Genomic DNA, 19,312 nt, shown 5'->3' with positions numbered 1-19,312 from the left:
ATGAAAATACCACTAAATAAGAGTTGGCCAACTTTCTGTGAACATGCAAAAGATTGCTCTGTAAATCTCACTGCAATCTATCAGAGTTTGTGCTTCATTTTAATGTTCTCTTTAGATTATGTGGTTAAGTACAAATATAGGCTTTGCCTCTCCCCTGCAGGCAACAATTCCTGAAATTCCCAAACTGAAATGAAGCCCAATGTCATGTGATGGTGAATAGAATGGTACAAAGCCCTTCCTTGGAACTGCCATTTCTCGGGGAGGGGTGGGGGACTAATTTATCACTGAGAACTGAAGTATACGGAAATTTAAAGCAGAAACACAGTTTACAAAGACATAACAAAATAATTAGAGAGAGAAAAAGAAAGAATCAGACTGCTTTAATATGACATTATCTAATATGAGATTATTACAAACTGCATTATGGATCAAAACATAGCTATCTGAAGCATCAGCTTCACTCAGATCACCCTGCCTGCACGCCAAGATCAACCACGTAGAGGCCTTCCTCATATGCTTATCTTTGAGCACTGGGCCTTTTAAGCTGTGCTTCCACATCTCAGGAATGCAGAGCTGGTTCATCAAGCATCATCCCTACACACTTGCAAGAAGTTTTTTAAAAACACATCTGTTTTTTTAAAAAACAATACTTGACTGTTGCTTGAAATCAGGCTTTGTTCTGTTGGGTTGCCAATGTACTTTGTCATTATTTCGTTTTGGGTTGGATGGACATTTTCCTTTTAATTTAGTTAGCTTTAATTAAGTGTGTTTAACATGGGTGTGTTATATTTTGATTCATACACCATCTTTGGAAGACATTTGCCTGTAAATGTTGCATTAAAATATTTCATGTAAAATAACCGTGTTTATTTTTTGGGATTTTGCATTTTTCCAATTTCAGTGATGTAGCTCTTGGTTCAACATCCATAAAAATGCATCTGAAATTACTTATTTTGAGAGAAAATGCATTTAAAAATACATATTTTGTACAAAATGCATAGATAAATGTGAACTTGAATAATATTTTTTTTTAATTCACAGATTCCTGCAGAAACAGGACTTAGGGATGAACAGAGTTGAAAATGATTCAGACCAAACATACACTTATCTCTATTAAAATATTACTCCAAACCATTTAATAATTTTTGCTAACAAAACTAGCAACAACCATTAACTTGTTGAAGCTCACTATCATGTTCAATACTGGAAGGACCGTAGCCTTAGCCAAAGAGCAAGTTGGAAAGAAGCAGTTTCAAACATTTTATAATAAATTTCACAATTAAGTGTTGCGATATCTTGGTCCCTAGATTCTCTCTACAAAGGATTCCAAATAATGTGTCATAGAGAAATCATTTAAAATTTCCAATTTGGGTAAATTACTTCAGCAAGCATTTTAAACTGTCCAGAAATTAGTAATACACATGTTTTAAAGGGGAACTGCCAAGAAGGTTACACCCAAAATCTAACCTAACTTTTCTATTTTTAGGAATGTATTCACAGATCTAAACATGGGGTGGGAGTTAAGCATTTTAAATCTAAATGATTAAACAAACATGCAAACAGTAAGAAAGTACATGTTCTAATTATGCAAATATGTGTACATGAATAACACGCAAACCCTTACAATTGATATTTCTATATCAATGGCAGTATATTAGCATAGACCATCATCTCAATGTAGTTTGTACTATATCGCTTTGTACTGTATTGTGTTAATGCTATATAATACATGTATAAAAATAAAATTGTTATGTTTTATTCTATTCCAATACACAGACATCCAGCAGAGGGAGTAATGTGTTTTTAAAATCATTCTAAAATGTAGAACTAAGAACCTGTGTTAAACCACAAATAAGAGAGCAAATAAAAATACCATGTTGAACTGCTTTCTATAAATATACAAATTACATTGAACAGAAACTAGGTTTTGGGGGGGCGAGGGGGAAGAAGCAACAAAGAGGTTTCAAATAAGCATCCCTTTAAATCCTACTACTAAGACTCAAGGGAAAGACATTGAACATAGAATTATAGCGTTGGAAGGGACCCAAGGGTCATCTAGTCCAACCCCCTGCAATGAAAGAATCTTAGCTAAAGCATCCATGACAGATGGCCATCCAACCTCTTCTTAAAAGCCTCCATGGATTCCTTCTACAACCTCCAGAGAGAAACCATTCCACTGGTTAATGAGCCAAATGTAAATTGGAAGACAGTTAAGTACACCAAAATTATTGAATAATATTTGAGTTTGAATAAACATTTGTTTTAATTCAGATCCCCAGTTATTATGGGCCAGGCAACTGAAGCTGTAGATGAAATGTGCATGAGTGAAGTACATTAAGAGCTGGATATGTGACTGAAGAACTTGTAGAAATGAGTTCCTAGGTTTGTGTGCATGTGCTGTGTGAATGATTCAATAAGATATTTACCTGAAGATTGATCTCTGCTTCATAGAAAGTCAGGCAAGAGCAATAATGCCGTTCAGAGTTTATATCTGTGAGCACCACCACAAAGAACGTAGGCTGCTTCCTCTCTCTGGACAGATGCCATCCTCCAGGCTGACAAAACTATGATCAAAGAAAGCACAAGTATAGTTTTAACCCACGGGCCAACTACATTGATTAAAAATAATAATGTATAATGTGTAAAACTATGATAAATACAAATACTTATAATGGACAGTTTTTTTATTTTATTTTATTGCAGATCTACTTGACAGTTCACAAACTCGGAACACTTGGAAACATTTCTAGTATGGCATATTTTGTTCTTACAATATTGACAGCTGCAGAAATAACTCATCTAAATTATACACACAAACACTTCCAAAACTGTGGCATTTCTTGTAATACAGTGGTGCCCCGCAAGACGAATGCCTCGCAAGACGAAAAACTCGCTAGACGAAAGGGTTTTGCGTTTTTTTGAGTCGTTCCGCAAGACGAATTTCCCTATGGGCTTGCTTCGCAAGACGAAACGTCTTGCCAGTTCTTGCGAGTTTGTTTCCTTTTTCTTAAAGCCGCTAAGCCGTTAATAGCCGCTAAGCCACTAATAGCCATGCTTCGCAAGACGAAAAAACCGTAAGACGAAGAGACTCGCGGAACGGATTAATTTCGTCTTGCGAGGCACCACTGTACCCAGAATTTTCAGCTGTAGTGTTGCTCTTCAGAAATCAATGTCTCACCAATAGAAAGAGTGGTGCTTTTTGGCTACTCCATTATTATTTGCCTAGAACAGCGGTCAGCAACCCGCGGCTCCGGAGTCGCATGTGGCTCTTTTACACCTTGGCCGCGGCTCCGGGGCGGATACTAGCGAGGGGAGGAGGCGCATTGTGCGCCCCGACACTCCCCACTGTGGTGGGCGCTGTACTGGCTGTGACGTCGCATGGGGGCGGTGCGTGCGTTAGTCACGCACCGTCCCGACGTCACCTTCACGCCCGCTGTCAGATCGCGGCTCTGGAGATATATTTGTTTTAAATGTCGCAATGGTTTTGCGGCTCCCAGTTTTTTTTTCTTCGGAAACGGGTCCAAGTGGCTCTTTTTGTCTTAAAGGTTGCAGACCCCTGGCCTAGAACTACACACACACATCTTGAGTTCCTCAGGGTCTGCTCTCCAGAATCCAAACCTGGTGCCAGACTTTTGCGGTAACTCTGGGCTAAAGAAAACAAAAATTATTGTACTGTACCTTACTTTGCAACATCTAAATTAAAGTTTCTATATTCAAGACTACAAAGTATCAGGCTGCAAAATAGAATAAATCGCAGAACACAAGTAGCAGAAATGCTGCTAATTAATGGAAACTGGAATTCAGTGCTATTTTTGTACTAATCAGATTCCAATCAGTATTTCAATAATGAGGCTAATTTCATCTAACGAAACATATATAAATAGCTTATTTTGTACAGAAGGCCATTAACATATCCAAACAGCTTTCTAACACTATTTTCCATTCTATTACATATTTGACTCAAAATCAGAGATTATTCAGCACAAGGATCTGTGCAGACTAATCCAGATAACATGACACTTGCATAACAAGATCTAATTTGGTTTCTCACAACAGGTCCCAAGAAGTGGTGGTACAGTGTATTTGTAACATTTAATTTGTTAAGCCAGTAGGTATTTTAATCACTGCTTTATGAGATTTTTGTCTTTACAAAAAAAGAAGTCAAACCTTATTTCCTCCATAAACCTTTAGGAGACTCCATTGTTCAATGAACTTCAAGTATCTCCCTGGATTATTTCATAATCCATATTTCAAAAAACAAAATTAAAATAATACAGAATTAAAACACTGTAATAAACAATCTGCTTTGTCTAGGTAAAAGAATGAATTTCTCAGTGAATGTGGAAGGCTACTGAAAAAGGTATTTAAATATTAAAGGAGGATCTTTTTATCATCTGTTGGGAATATTCAACACAATATGTTTCAATAACTGAACTTACTCATGGAAATCAGTTGTGTATTAACTGAACAGATAAGAGCTGGCCGCAATTCCTAAAATGAATGCATATTTATGTATATTTTGTAAAGACAAGCATTAATGTTTCTGTTCTTCTAGTGAAGCTATCTCAAGAGACCCATGGGACTAATTTAAAATGAGGTATAAATTATTTAATAAGTTCTATGTCATAAGTTTTCCTGAGGCTGTGAGATGGTGATGTCACTCACTGTCATGATTCAACTTACTGTATAATAAAAATGTAAGATTTGTAGTGCCGCATCAGAATCCTGAATGTGCATGAAGTCAGGGTGGGGTTGTTGAGCATAAGAGAAGGCAAGTTGCACAAAAGCAGTGGCTGTGGCAGGAAAGGAATGTCAAGAGTGAGGAACTGACTCTTTGTTGTCAAAGGTTAGGGAAAGGTATGTCCATCAGTCCTACATATCTCAGCTATTCCTAGGTGCGCACCCGATGAGGCAGTTGCAGCAACAGAGAGGTCCAGCCCCCCAACTTGGTTCATGTATCGCCCTCCACCCGAGCTGTAAACAAGCAAGCAAAGACTCTGCCTGCATGTAACGAGTTTCTGCTCCTCCCACTTCAACCCTATTCTGGTTGTTGCTTTTTTTGAGACAATGGAACAGGAGAGATGGGGACAGGATGAGGAGGTAGGGAAGCCCTTGATCCTCCACCAGAGTGACCTCTCTCTCCTCCTGAACCTGTTCTTCACTCTCCAGTCCTGCAGCTTCTCCTGACTCGTCTCCTGGCTGTTACAGGCTCCCCAGATCAATGATCACTTCTTCCAACCCACCTTCTCCCAATGGCCACTCACCAGTATCCAGCCACCACTACTCAGTGCCCAGCCTGTCCCTGACAATAGACTAGGAACAAGGGTTGCTTTTAAAAAGGTACAGCAGAGTAATCTTAGAATGGGGTTGTCCATGGTAAATAAATGTTTCAGGTAAGGATGGATTTTAAAGTTGTCAATTTAACGAACAAAGCTTGCGAACCAGCCAGTCCTAGTGACCAAATCTCCAAATTAGTACATCAAGCATCAATGTATTCCTGGTGGCTGCCCTACATTCATGGATATTCTTTCTTCTGGAGATTTGCCAAAAGTGCATACCCAGGAGTCATCTGGAAATATTGTAAGACTTTTGAATTTAAAATGGCTTTTGGTGGTTAGCTAAAAACAAATGTAGGATTGATACTTGTGCTTTATAGATGCTTGTCAGTTTCACATATATAATAATAATATATTTTATTGTGTATATAAAAGCACAGCTTTCTGTTTCCACAATTTATTTTAAAAAGCCAGCAGTTGCCAGATTGTTGACAATGAAATATTATTTAAGTTATTATATAACATGTTATTGTATACTTGTACATGCAGCATATTAGTAATGTAGTTATATTCCGCCTAATGCATTACAGAGTTATAAGTTCCAGTAAAGAAGATAGATGACATATATTTCCCTATGGGTCAATTTGATTTATCCCTAAAAGTTATAAACTATTCCCTGAAGCATAAAAATATTCTGTTTCAGATATCATCTGAGACAGAGGGAAGGGAAGGGAATAAAGTTACATTGTGTGGATGCCAGACTGATACTGAAAGTTTTCTTATCAATTATATCAAAACAATTTGTATTTGAAACTGCCAAGAAAAAAATACCAATACTGAAATAATCTATCGTCATACTGAAGATGTAAAGGATGCCTGCAGTATGGTATATATATAGAATTACAAACAATACAGACAGACTAGCTTTATCTGAAGCCAAAATCTAGATAGACCAATTAAGAATACAGTACAGTTGGAATTTGGGAAGGGATCTGAATGAGGAGAATGCTATTGTGTTGCTTTTTCACAGTAAAATATGTGCTCAAAGTGGCTCACAATAAACAAAGTATGCTGCAAAAATAATCTTCATTACTCATTCTGATACAAAAGGACACAGTTACAGGATTAAATACAGTTCAAAGTGGATGGGTCTTCTTAGCAGGCTCAATGGCTCATAGCACTTGCAGTAAGCCAAATGGGTTTACAGAAAAAATGGGTTTTGGGGAAATATCTGAATGAACTGTAATAGATTAGCTAGCCCAGGCTTTCTCAACCTCGGCCTTCCAGATGTTTTGAGACTACAGTTCCCATCATCCCTGACCACTAGTCCTGCTAGCTAGGGATCATGGAAGTTGTAGGCCAAAAACATCTGGAGGGCTGAGGTTGAGGAAGCCTGAGCTAGCCAGATGGGGTTCGTCTGTTCCACTCACTCAAGCTTGTCTACTGCGATAATTATTAGCACAACTACTTTGGAAAAAGAGGAGTCAGTGTGCTACAGCTGCCAATGAGGCCAGAACAGTCAGCAATAGAAGAGAGGAGAGAAATTATCTGAATACTCTTTTATAGGCTGTGGTTGAGCTCACCTACTGGGCATCATCCTTTTATCTCATTGAGTTCGGCCCTTCACTGGCTAAGTTCCATTTGCTAGCCTCGCCCAGGAAGCATAATTTTGTGTTTCAGGCAAATAGTATCAAAAAATGACATCATGACAATAACTTACTTTCATTTATTTCTCTACTCCTCAAATTAAGAACTCACTCAAGAAGTTTCAGAAGAGAATGCTAGATACAAACACTCAAAGATCATCATACTTCAGATTCAACAACCTGCAAAGTAACTTCAAAGTGCCTCCTCAGACACCAATAATTTGTAACTGAGGAGCATGTAAGAAATACATCCTAATAATTTTTAGCCCCAAAATGTTGGCACTTGGGAGTAGCTGAGTGTTTACAACTAGAGGGGAAAAAATGGCTGATGTGGTCAATACATGTAGATATCTATCCTTAGAATATTCTTTTCAGTCAATTTATCATCTTCTATAATTAGTCATACTGTCTTCACTCATGAAACATCTATGGAAGGACAGTGAAGTAAAAGGAGTAGAGATAATCTTCTCCAGTGTGTAAATGCCTTATATGGGAAGCTTATCATAATCTTCTCATTTTCCTCCAGTTACAAGTCCCCTTGCAACTTGAACCATGGCAAGCTTCGTAATGTAGTATTGGTATATTATACAAAAGGCAACCTAAGGCATTCTTTAGCACAATGAGTATGCATAATTAAAGACATATTATTATGCGTTCTAGTAATCTGGATTATAGAAACAAGAAAACATGTACTTTACTCTCTTTTCTCTGTGCATTTAGTGAGCTACAACTAATTAACAAGTAATTTAGTTGCTTGATTTCATGGTATTCTGTTCTTGGGCTATGAAGAAATGGCCTGTTAACATTTACTGCTTTTTCGTTTTCCAATGTGTAACTATTCTTGACTGTAATTACTGTAATGTAAGATTTGGAGAAACAAAAAAGGAGCACACTTGTTTATGCAATCTCCATCACATTTTTCAATAGACTGGCAAATTTAACATCATGCTGGAATACTGTGAGAAATTCATTATCATTTTCTAAGACAAGTCAAAACCAATGCCCAGAATACTGGAGTGTTGAGTCATAAAATAGTGATCTAAATGTAAAATTTAACAGCTTACAGCCTGGCTTGTTTGGGTAAACCAGTGTACCTGAAACTAATATTAAATATATGCACGAGTGTTTATGTGCTTTCGCAAAGGAGACCAGTGGTGGAATTTTTTTATTATTATTATTATTTATAATTATCACTTCTGCTACCCATTCCTCTTCAGCTTCCAGATATATGCCTCCCAAAATGGAAGCACTTAAAGAGAAACCCTGGTCCAGTTGGCCACTTCACTCAACACACAGGTGGTTGTAATGGTGACTATGTAGAGAAGGGCAATATGCATATATAGGACCCTGTGCTGCTGAGGGTCCCCCAAATAAATACTCTTGTTTTCGCCTACTCTCTGATTAAAGTCAGTAGAGGCTGGCCTATTATGGCAATTAAGGGTTATCCCTACCAATCAAAAAGTCAAGCAAGTTTAACTCCTCCCCACCCCTCCAAAAATACTCAACGCCACACTCTTTCCTGTCCCTCTTTCTCTGGACAATCAGTTCTCTGCACCTCAGCTAATCTCAGTCCAAAAGTATTGCTATGGTGAAGAGGTCCCATCCATATGTTTCTAGGCATAAAAACAATGGGATAGTAAATCTGCTTGTTTGTTTTTGAAAATAAAAATGTGTATTTTTAGTAGCATACCTGGAAGAACACATCCTGCGATATGCACAAACATCGCAGAATAACAATAAACAGAAACTCCTTCAACATCTGAGACACCCTTGTTTACGCTGTGTAAGCGTAATCCCCATGAAATGTCAACAAAAATCACACTAATTATCATGAAATTAACATATACCTTAGGGGCATGTCTTCTGTTTTCTGATGTGTTCATGGAAGTAATAAAGTTCCAAATTCTCCCGCAAAAGTATCATTCTTGTTTAATTCATCTTGCCAGCCTTAATTTATATGCTAGTTTTTCAGTAAGTGCCATTCCCTCTTTTACCAAGATGTTAAATTAGCTCCTTTAAGATCTTTCCCAAAGGTGGCTATGATCATATGTGCTGTCACCAGTAGGTATCCTATTATTGTAGTTTTGTCAGTCAAGTTTTCAGAGTAATTACTGCAAGGCAATACATTTGTTTCATTCTGGTACAGGACTGTATACCAAGCCATTCTATGGAGTTAAATGGCCTAAGGACCTATTGTGCTAATCTTAAACAAAATCATCTATCCAGAAACAAAAGCAATGTTATTAAAATGAATGATTCTAAAAGCCTGAAAACAAACAATTAGACAAAGAGATTTGGCTTATTCTGTGCAAGTTGCAGGTAAATTAGTTAAATATTTTTGTACCAGGAAACATAGGTTGTCCTAAACCCTATGACATTTTAATAACTGAAAATAACTCTGCAAGCTAACTTGCAGAGGATAAAAAACAGATTTCACTGAGAATCTGGAAAATACACTGCCTAATATGTAGAGGAAAGTTACGAGAACCAAAAGACTCCTTCCTGCCCAGTACTGATCTGTGTTATGAACTTCTGTCTTCCTTTGACATGTATATCTTCGATGGGTAACATGTGCAGTTTTTATGTTAGTAACTGAATGCCAAATGGTGCAGCTTATCTCTCTAGACATTGGCTTTAAGTATTAACCAAAAGATGGAGAACCTGTGGCTTTACAGATATTGTTGGATTGTAATTCCCATCAGTCCCAGAGAGGTGGGCCAATGGTCAGGAAAGATTAGTGTTTTACTTCATCAACATTTGGAGGGCCACTGGTCCGTATCCCCTGTATTAAACTGTTTTAGTACACAAGCAAAAGGACTATCCACAGAGTATGTCAAACATTAGGGTAATACTAAGTCTCTTGGAGACTTTTTTATGTTGACCAGCCTATTCAGTTCTTTTCTTTTTTAGATGAACCAGTCATTCTTCTGAATATTTGGTATTGCTTTATTATATTGTTCTATGATGTGAACAGCCTTGCTATTTTATGTTAGTGTGTGGTATATAAACACTTTTTTGGGGGGGAGAGATTTTGCATTGATTAAAATGAGGTGAAGTGTAACAAAAGCAATGAACAGAAGACCTTAAAGTGTGATATACCAATAATTCCACATTACTATCTTGCGGAGGAATTTTGATCTGCTGTTCTCCACATTAAATAGTTTTCATTTCTCCTAATGCCAGTAGCCATTGTTTCAATATTTACTTCCTTCTGCCAGCTCAAACTTGCAGACTCAGTTGGTAAGGCATTATGTTGGTAATATTTACACAAAAGACCACAATAATTTACCTATTCATTCAATTTGCATCACATTTTTTCACAAGACTGTTTGCAGATGTACCTATAAAGGAGAACATGCACATATAAAGACCTTAATTGCACCGAACAAAAGTCAGTGTGGCCCAGCAGGCAGAGAGACAGACATATATGGAAAACATGAGAAGGTAAAGGGTTCCGATGCTGGGACATCCCTGTGCACTAGTGGAATAATGCCTGCAGAATGTTGTTTAAAGAAGTTCTGCTAGAGCTCTACCAACTGCTAGATTCCTGCTTGCCTTCAAACCTTCCTCAGACTGTACTAAAAAATAACACACACACACACACACACACCATGTGTCTGCTCACATGACAAATCAACAGCAGCAGTCTGAAAAGAATGCAGTGGGCAGTCAAGCAAAATGAATGTGAGGGTGAAAGGCCATTAAAGCATGTTTTGTTAGTTTTATAGATGAGGATACTGCTTTCAGCAGGCAAGCAATAGATACTGCTTTCAGCAGGCAAGCAAGCAAGCAAAAAGAAAAGCTAGAAGGCCAAGAAAGCTGGAGAATGAAGGTGAAGGTAAAGGACAGGGTGGTCCAACATGTGACCCTCAATGCCCTTTTGGCAGCCCTTGACAGCATTTGAATGCCCCCCTCCCAGCTTGGTCGGTCCTTGTGCTGCCTTCCCAAAGCTGAATAAGCGAAGTGCTTGGCTCTGGGAAGGAGGTGTGAGGGCTGTGACAGAGTTCTAGAAACCTTCCCACTCCTTCCCAAAGTCTAGTTAGTGCTTTTCCATCTTTGGGATGGAGGTGGAAGGGCTCTAGGACTCTGCCAGAGCCCTGTGCCTCCTTCTCAAAGCCAAGTCAGCTTTGGGAAGTCAGCACAAGTGATGGAGGGCCCTTTCACTTCCTTCTCCTCTCCTGCACAACAAGGCAGTGTGCGGCCCACAGGTTCTGTGTCAAAGTACTTCTGCAGCCCACTCGGTATGAAAAGTTGGACTGTCCTGGCACATAGGATTGTACTCTGCTCTGTTGGAGAGCAGCAGTTAAGTAAGTCTTTCTTTGTTTTTCTTACCTTGCCTATTTTCCAGTAGGCACTACAGTAGCTCCAAATCCAAAAAGGCTTACTGGATTATAAAGCCCAGAGGCAGCCAACCCACACCCAGTGGGGGCTTCCAGTGGTGCCTCTGGGCAGATGCCATAGTCTCTGAATTTTGATTTATTTATTTATTTAAACTAAGTCTCCTATAAAGAAAGGGGTAAAATGTGCAGATACCTTCTAAGCTATTTCTGTTAAATGAGAGCGGTCTGGCTTCCTTGTATATTTTTCCAGGTACTGAGGAAAGTTCCCTGGTGATCTCCAAAATCAGGACAAGCAGGACATATGCTTATATTGGGGAGTCAACTAAGGTTGTTGGGGTGGTTGTCTAATTTTGTATTATGCCTCGCTCCCCATAGCAATCCTTTTGTTATATGCCTCATACCCACCATGGCAGCAATTTTGTGACTGGTGCTCCCAGAACTCTGAAAATTTGAAATGTGCCCACTAGTCCAAAATGGCTGCCAACCCCTAATAATAACCCTTGCCTGCTCCTTTCTACAGAGAACCTCTGTTTATTATTTTAATCTTGCTGTGTTAAGGGCAGCACCAGCTGAAGAACCAATGAAGGCTATTGCCACTGAGAAGGTGGGAGCACAAGTGAGTCACATAGAGTTGGCTACCTTTATATGAACTGGCAGGTTCTGGCCCTTCCCCATTAGCCAAATCTTGAGTGATATATTTTGCTATATTTTGGTTCTCACCAATGGAAATAAGTCCCACATCCACATGCTGCCTGACTTTGAGTAAGCCACCATTTTCAATTCAATTTTCACACCTATAAATAGGAATAGTGACTTATCTTACATAGTTGCTCTAAGGATGAACATAAGATTATTGGCCTTTTGCAAATTCAGTATCATATTGGCAGCAGTATTAGGTATAGCAACTGGCACTCCTGTAGGATATATCCTGCTTTAGTGCCTGAATAAACTGCCTCTGTTTTCAGTAGACAAAAGTGTTTTGTTTTCAACACTGTCATTTATAATGTTTTATAAGACCACCTCACCACCTTCTAAACCATCTCTTTGATGAGGTGCAGCCAAGTATGTAATGGAACAAAACACAGTCCAATATCTGTAACTCTGTTTCCACTGTATCTATAATGATTAAAGAGATAAAAGTAGTGTCACAAATATCTATTGGGAGAAAGCTTTTTATTACCTATGATTCCTACTTAATAGATTTTTGAGGGGGTTACCTAATTAATCAACATTTAAATAAGTACACTGAGCAGGACATTTGGAACAATATTTTGGCTGCAAAGTGAACGATCTCAACAACTGAGCTTTCACAGCAGTTTTGGAGAAGTGCAGCAAATAACTACACATACCAGAACTGAGTCTCATGCTGGAAAAACTTTACATGAGCTTCCATTTGACACTAATACTCATGGCTCAGAACTACATGAAGTAAAAAAAGAGATTTTATTTCAGCATCTTGGCATAAGTAAGAAAGCTTTTGCCAAAATGATATTACATGTTTGACTACATCATCTTGACAGAAAGCATTATATAAAGATTATTTCCTCCCCCCCCCCCCCACTTATAAAAACATACACCAAGCCAAAACAAAATGATGCCAAATTCCTACCTGGCTTATGGCATGAGCAGCAAAAATGCAGGTATAATTACTGCTCCTTTTCTACACAGACATAGCATATAGTGTTTTTTTTTAAGTTGCACAGCATTCTCACACCATATATCTATGGAAATGCAGACATTTACCATTAATTTTGTAGTTTGTGATGCAGCCCAATATATATTAATCGACTTATTTCATTGTGCTTGGCAGATACGTGGAATTCCATTCCTATTCCCATTGATATTGTACGTCTATACAATTTCCTGATATTTCCATTTGTAGCAAAAATGGTCTAGCGTGCACCTGTCCTATTATAGTTCCCCACTTTGTTTTCATTCATTGAGTTTATGATCTTCTCTACTGTTTTCAGTGGATTTAATTTTTCTGTTTCTATTTTTAATTGGTTACTGTCTTTTGTAACAACAACAACAACAATTCACCCTTCATCAAAAGATCTCAGGGAGGTTCACAAGATAATAATAAACTGCTTGTGGACACATCAAGGTCAAATTGCAAGATTTAAAAATGTGGATGACTAAAATCTCTATCCATGGTAACACTAAACAATCACCTTGACTCCAACTGGACACTCAAACATTTTGAAATACATTATTTCATTGACTACTGAACCTATATTCAGTATTCACTATGTACTAATTTTAGACTGGAACCTGTTTGTCTATTCTCTTTCAATTTTCTGTTCATAAATCACAGATTTATGAATTGGAAGGAACCCCCAAGGGTCATCTAGTCCAACTCCCTGCAATGCAGGAATCTCAACTAAAGCATCCATGACAGGTGGCCATTCACACTCTGCTTAAAAACACCCAAGGAAGGAGAGTCCAACACCTTCTGAGGGAGTCTGTTCCACTGTTGAATGGCTTTTACCGCCAGAAAGTTCTTCCTGATGTTTAGTTGGAATCTCCTTTCTTGTAATTTGAAGCCATTGGTTTTTGTCCTATCTTCCAGGGTAGGAGAAAACAAGTTTGCTCCATCTTCCATGTGACAGCCCTTTAGATATTTCAAATTTCCTGAAACATCTGGATCCAGAAATGCAGCAGCCAAGGAGATCATAACCGTAGGGGTAAGGAATTAAAAGTTCACCAGACCCAGCCACTCGTGCTGGTCTCATATGGGCTGAAAGAAAGAGTCAAGGAGGCCACTTACATACAGGGTACCATAGAAAGAAAGGGGTCAGACTGGGCCCGGATCAAAGGCCTGGCGGAACAGCTCCGTCTTGCAGGCCCTGTGGAAAGATGTCAAATCCCGCAGGGCCCTGAACTAGCACTTAGAGAGCACTCAAAAAAGAAGAGATGAGACATATGACTGCAACTCTAGCACAAAAGTAAGTTTCCACACATTTCTCTCTCTTCTTCATTCAGCAAATCCTTGTAAAATAAAGACAGATGAATCCAATTCCCTAAACTGATTTGACCATCCAAAAATAAATTCTTATAATGTGCCACACCTAACAACAGCATGTAGCAGGGATGCCATTCTCTGCAGCAATGCTATCAATCCTGCAGTAATTAAGGCTTTTTCAGTCACTGGAGTCAAAAGTAGACATCACACTTGAACTTCGCCTTAGGATTCCTGGTACACAGATGTTTTGTAACAAAAAGTGTTGACAACACATAAGTTCCTACAGAAACCAGAGATGTTGACATTTGGGGAAAACATGCCAGTTACTTATTCGGGTTGAACAATCCAGAACATTAAAAACAAGACCATTTTAAAGCTTTAATGTCTTTCTAAGTAAAAAATAAAACAAATTCCTCTTAGCTGTCGGGTTCAGCTCCAGCAACTTTTCAAAAAAAAATCAAAAATCCTTAAACTCTACAGCTCCCTCTAGACAAGCAAGCTGCCAGGGAATTCCATACATGAAGCCTGTACTGTACTTGCTGTAGCCCAAACGCATCAACTGATTCCACAAGGGACAGGCTCTGCTGCCAGAAGTAGGTGGAGCTGTCTGAAATGTGGCTTTATTTATTTAATAAATTTATAGGCTGCTGTTCAGTAACTATTTCCGGGACAGTTCAATGACAAGACAACATCCTCTGCTGGATTAGCACTACAACAGCATAATAAGAACTTCCAATTCTTCAAAGTTTATCCTTACAAACTCCACTTTTATGGATCATTCATGAGTATGGAAAGCAAACACAGGGGCGGTTTAAGGTAGCACAACCAGTTTGGCCATACTGAGTACTGCACTGCAAGGGGGCACCACAATAATACTATAGAATGGAGCATGAAAGGTGGCAGGGTGCCTAATTTCAGTGACACACAGGGCGCTGCTGAAATTTGAGAGCCCAAAGTCCACCACTGGCAAATATTAAATAATAGTTCCATAACTGCTTCAAAGATTGTCACCCAAACATACATAGCTTTCCCCTGGTCATAACTTGGTTTGAGATTGCATTTCAAGTAATTTTAGCTAGATCATGCCCAATGCAAGAACTTTTAGAGTTCCACTGGTTCCGTTGTCAGAAATGTAAGTACTTGATTAACCCAACCACTGAAAATCAATTGGACTTGACATGTTATTATGGACAGGCTGAATTTGCAAGAAAATAAAGTTGATAAGATGTAATATGTCTACATGAACGTGAAACAGGGACAATGTTGTACAACTTATCCTTGGTCTCCTCCCCTTTGCCCCCTGTAGAGTAACTTTTGCTTACAAATGACAGCTCTGGCAAAAAGAGAGTTGCTGTGGGATCCTGAATAGTAGTCAAGGAGGCTGCAGAAGTCTTGTAGACAGCAACTTCTACAAGCTTATCACATATCTCTGCAGAGGCTGTTTATAAGAGAAGTAAAAACTGCAGACTTGGAGGGGGGCTGCAACTAGCACATGTACCAGTGGTGTTTTGAGTTTATCCATGGCCATGCTGTTCCCAGCTGCTGGCATTCTTCTCTCTCTCTCTCTCTCTCTCTCACACACACACACACACACTTGACATACTTTAAGATTATACTACTGACACAAAGCATAGTCATACTTTTCATAGGAAAAAATCTCAACACACTTCACAGTCTCTTAAAAAAGAAAGAAGACCTTCAAAGAATTGTGTGTGCACATTTCAGTATTCTGGGAATGCAATCTGAAATCCCAAAACACAAGCCTCAAAATATGACATACTTTGAGATTAGAACACATTCAAAAGCTTAGGACACATTCAAAATCCCCTCCAAATTTAGTACATAAAAGACCTTTGAGACACCGATTTGTCCAATGCTTCAGCAGACAATATTTCAAATTCCAGTCAAAATCCTGAAAACCCATAAATGCTTACACTAATCTTGACAATGAATTTGGAATCCGTCCATGAAAGAAATCCACCAACCAGATGTGAATTTGTTCTGGCACATTTATTTTGTGTGTTTTAGAACAAAATAATTTTCTTTCCCAGTTGTCATTGTTTAAAACTCAGGTAAATCCCAATCAGAAATCAACAACTGGTTACAATGAAATATTCAGAAGTATTTATTCCTGAATAAAACTCAGTGAAAGTTGATTCCTCAGATGTATAAAAAACTTTTAATAATAATAATTCAGCTTTTCAAATAAAAATCTAACTATAATAATTTAAAAATGCACTTTGATCACAACTAGTGAAAATCTTAATTATAATATCTGCTGGATGTAGGTCCAAGATCAGGATCACTTAATTCTTTTTATACCTGTTAGCTACATTTCGGAAATAAAATTTGGGTCATTTATAAGTATATAAAAAAATAATTATAAAAAACAATAAAACAATTCCATTAAACATTAAAAGCAAAGTTTATAGTAAGCATAAAATAAACCCAATAATAATAATAATAATAATAATTTATTATTTGTACCCTGCCCATCTGGCTGGGTTTCCCCAGCCACTCTGGGCGGCTTCCATAGAAACCAAAAATGCACTAAAATATCACACATAACAAACATAACAATCAAAATATTTAGCAATAAACACAACAGCCCCACATTAAACAGAGAACATTCAGAGGTAGGGAAAATCAGAGTTTCAAGCCAGTCCTCTGCCATATTAAATTCACCTGTGAATGAATAGATGTCATAGCAAACTGGCAGAGCAAACCGGCAGAGCACAAGTGCCCAAGTTCAATCCCTGGCATCTCCAGTTAAAAAAGGAAATCTCAGGTAACCAATCAACTGGCTTAGAAGGAACAGAGGGCAATTAGTTTTTTTATTAATACTCCTTGTATTATTATTTGTTTATACCACCCCTTTCCATTTACCAAAGGTCTGCTCAAGGTGGCTAGCAGCATTCAAAATACAATAAAAGAAAGTAGGTCTTAAACTAGCTCAAAATGTCCATCTAATCTTGCACAATCTACTTCAACTGGCAGCTGCTTTCCAGGGGCTCAAGCAAAGAGGGATCCTTCTGATCACCTGTACCTGAGAAGCCTTTTTAATTGGAGATGGCAGGGATTGGATCTGGGACCTTCTGCAGGCAAAACATGTGCTGAGCTATGGTCTTTCAATTGAGTCCATAGCTGATGGGGCATCTTCATGTATTCATGCAAGCTCTTAGCTGAAGAAAGGCACTTGGCCAGCACACGAGTTCAGATCATGGTCAAAACATGCCTGCTACCCCCCCCCCATTCAACACTTAAACCTGTTCTTAGGGTTCCCTCAACCCTCCAGAGCAGATTTAGGGGGCTTGGGGGTGAGCCGGGGGAAAGGTGGAAGAGTCCCATTGTGTGAACTGACTCATTTCATGTTGGTAACAACTTAGTTGAATTTGCTTAACATCTTGAGTTATGCCTACAGCACTGAGCAAGTCAGTCTGAAACTGGAGAACAGGGATGAGAAGGTTCAATATTCTCACCCAACTGCGAAGGCAAATGTAAAGTGTTGGTTACTGTGAACCTACAGTATTTTGCAAAGGCACTGAATGTTCTAGAGTACTAAAGATGCATCTTATCAGTCATTTAAGGAAAGGATATCCTGCAAATCTAAATACTTATACACAGAGACTTGTGAGCAAAATCAGTCTTATAAAATCATGTAAATGTTTGGTGTTTTCTGCTGGTTGCTGAATTTATGGCATTGTTGAACATATGTACTTGATTATTGGAATTAAGTTGCCTACAGGCTTCAAACTTTTAAAGCAAGTAAAAAAACTATTTAAGAATTTTGGATCTCATTTGCTCACAGGGTATCAAAATTGTCAACAGATAGGCAGCTAGTGCATGATACGCATACAGTCCATAACACCATGATTATTAGAAAGTCTAGGTGTGAGGACTTCACTACACCTTCTGCTCAAATTACAATATTTACTTTATAAAAAACAGGGCAAGCCACACATAAAGCAGAACATGAAGGTTCATTCTTCATACATTTAAATTGACTTGATTTGATTCAAGAGGAGATTTGTAGTTTTTATTAAGTAGATCTAGTGCAATCATTTGACACACAAATGCTGAATCCCTATAATATTGCTTCGTAACTGAAAAATGTTAATATTTTAAATAAACAGATAGGCACCTTTTATTCTTTAAGCAGCTCTTGTGTAAAATATTACAAAGCTCAATTCAATTAATTTTAAGAGAGGATGTCTGTCAGGAAATAATGGATTTGGATTTTTATTTTTTTTAAGAATATACTTTTAAGGCCTTGTATATCAGATACACTACTTTGGAAAAAAAGGCCATTATAAAATTCAGCTTTAACAGCTCAGGTACATCAACACCTCTCTGCAGCTGTTCAAACTCTGTCAAGAGAAAAATACCTCTTATGGAAACAGTTATTAAGTAAATCAAACATGCATTTCAGGCCATTCTGTAAAGCCTTTATCTTTTCATTAAACCTAAATCATTCCATGCAATCTAAGCTAAATCAAATAACCTGCTATCTATTTACATATTCAACCAGCTTCTACATCTGACTATTAAGTGCAACACAGGATTGGGGGAGAAAAATATTTAGGGAATGGACTATGAAATTGGGTGGGTGGGTGGGTGTTGTCAAGTCATAAAATGTCAACATTAACCACAGTAATGCAACTTCCACCACCTCTCTCTTCAATAATATACTGGTTGCCCATTAACTTCTGCTACATTTAATACTTTGTAAAGGCATGGGCTAACATTTCCTTCTGCAAGAGAATAAAATATTACTTGTATACCAAAAAGAAGAATCCAGTAATGAAATAAATTATTTATTTATTTTTGCACAAAGGTTTGCTTACAGGATTTTTATAACAGATATCAGTAGAATAATGAATTACAATTTATTAAGGTTGCCAGATGTAGTAGCTTCCAGATGTAGTAGCATATGTGTTTATATCATTGCTTTTCTGGTACATCTGAAATCAGGCAGGTATCTTCACTGTACTCTTTCTGACATCTGCTTAAAATGTTTTTATTTACCCAAGCCTAACCAAACATATAAGGGACGCGGGTGGCGCTGTGGTCTAAAACCACTGAGCCTTG

At 38.1% G+C, this 19,312-nt stretch overlaps 1 protein-coding gene across 2 annotated transcripts in view; it reads right to left on the bottom strand.

The window, feature by feature from the left end:
* The window catches only part of SBF2 (SET binding factor 2), a 212,872-nt gene that overhangs the window by 128,946 nt on the left and 64,614 nt on the right, over window positions 1-19,312 (bottom strand). For both annotated transcript variants that reach the window (XM_081013068.1, XM_081013069.1), the window contains exon 3: window positions 2,427-2,564. In XM_081013068.1, the coding sequence (XP_080869194.1) occupies window positions 2,427-2,564 (138 nt within the window). The remainder of the gene's footprint in view (window positions 1-2,426; window positions 2,565-19,312) is intronic.

This window comes from Podarcis pityusensis, assembly GCF_964106645.2.
Source record: "Podarcis pityusensis genome assembly, chromosome: 1".
Classification (NCBI taxonomy): Eukaryota; Metazoa; Chordata; class Lepidosauria; order Squamata; family Lacertidae; genus Podarcis; species Podarcis pityusensis.
This window is presented reverse-complemented; position numbering and strand designations above follow the sequence as displayed.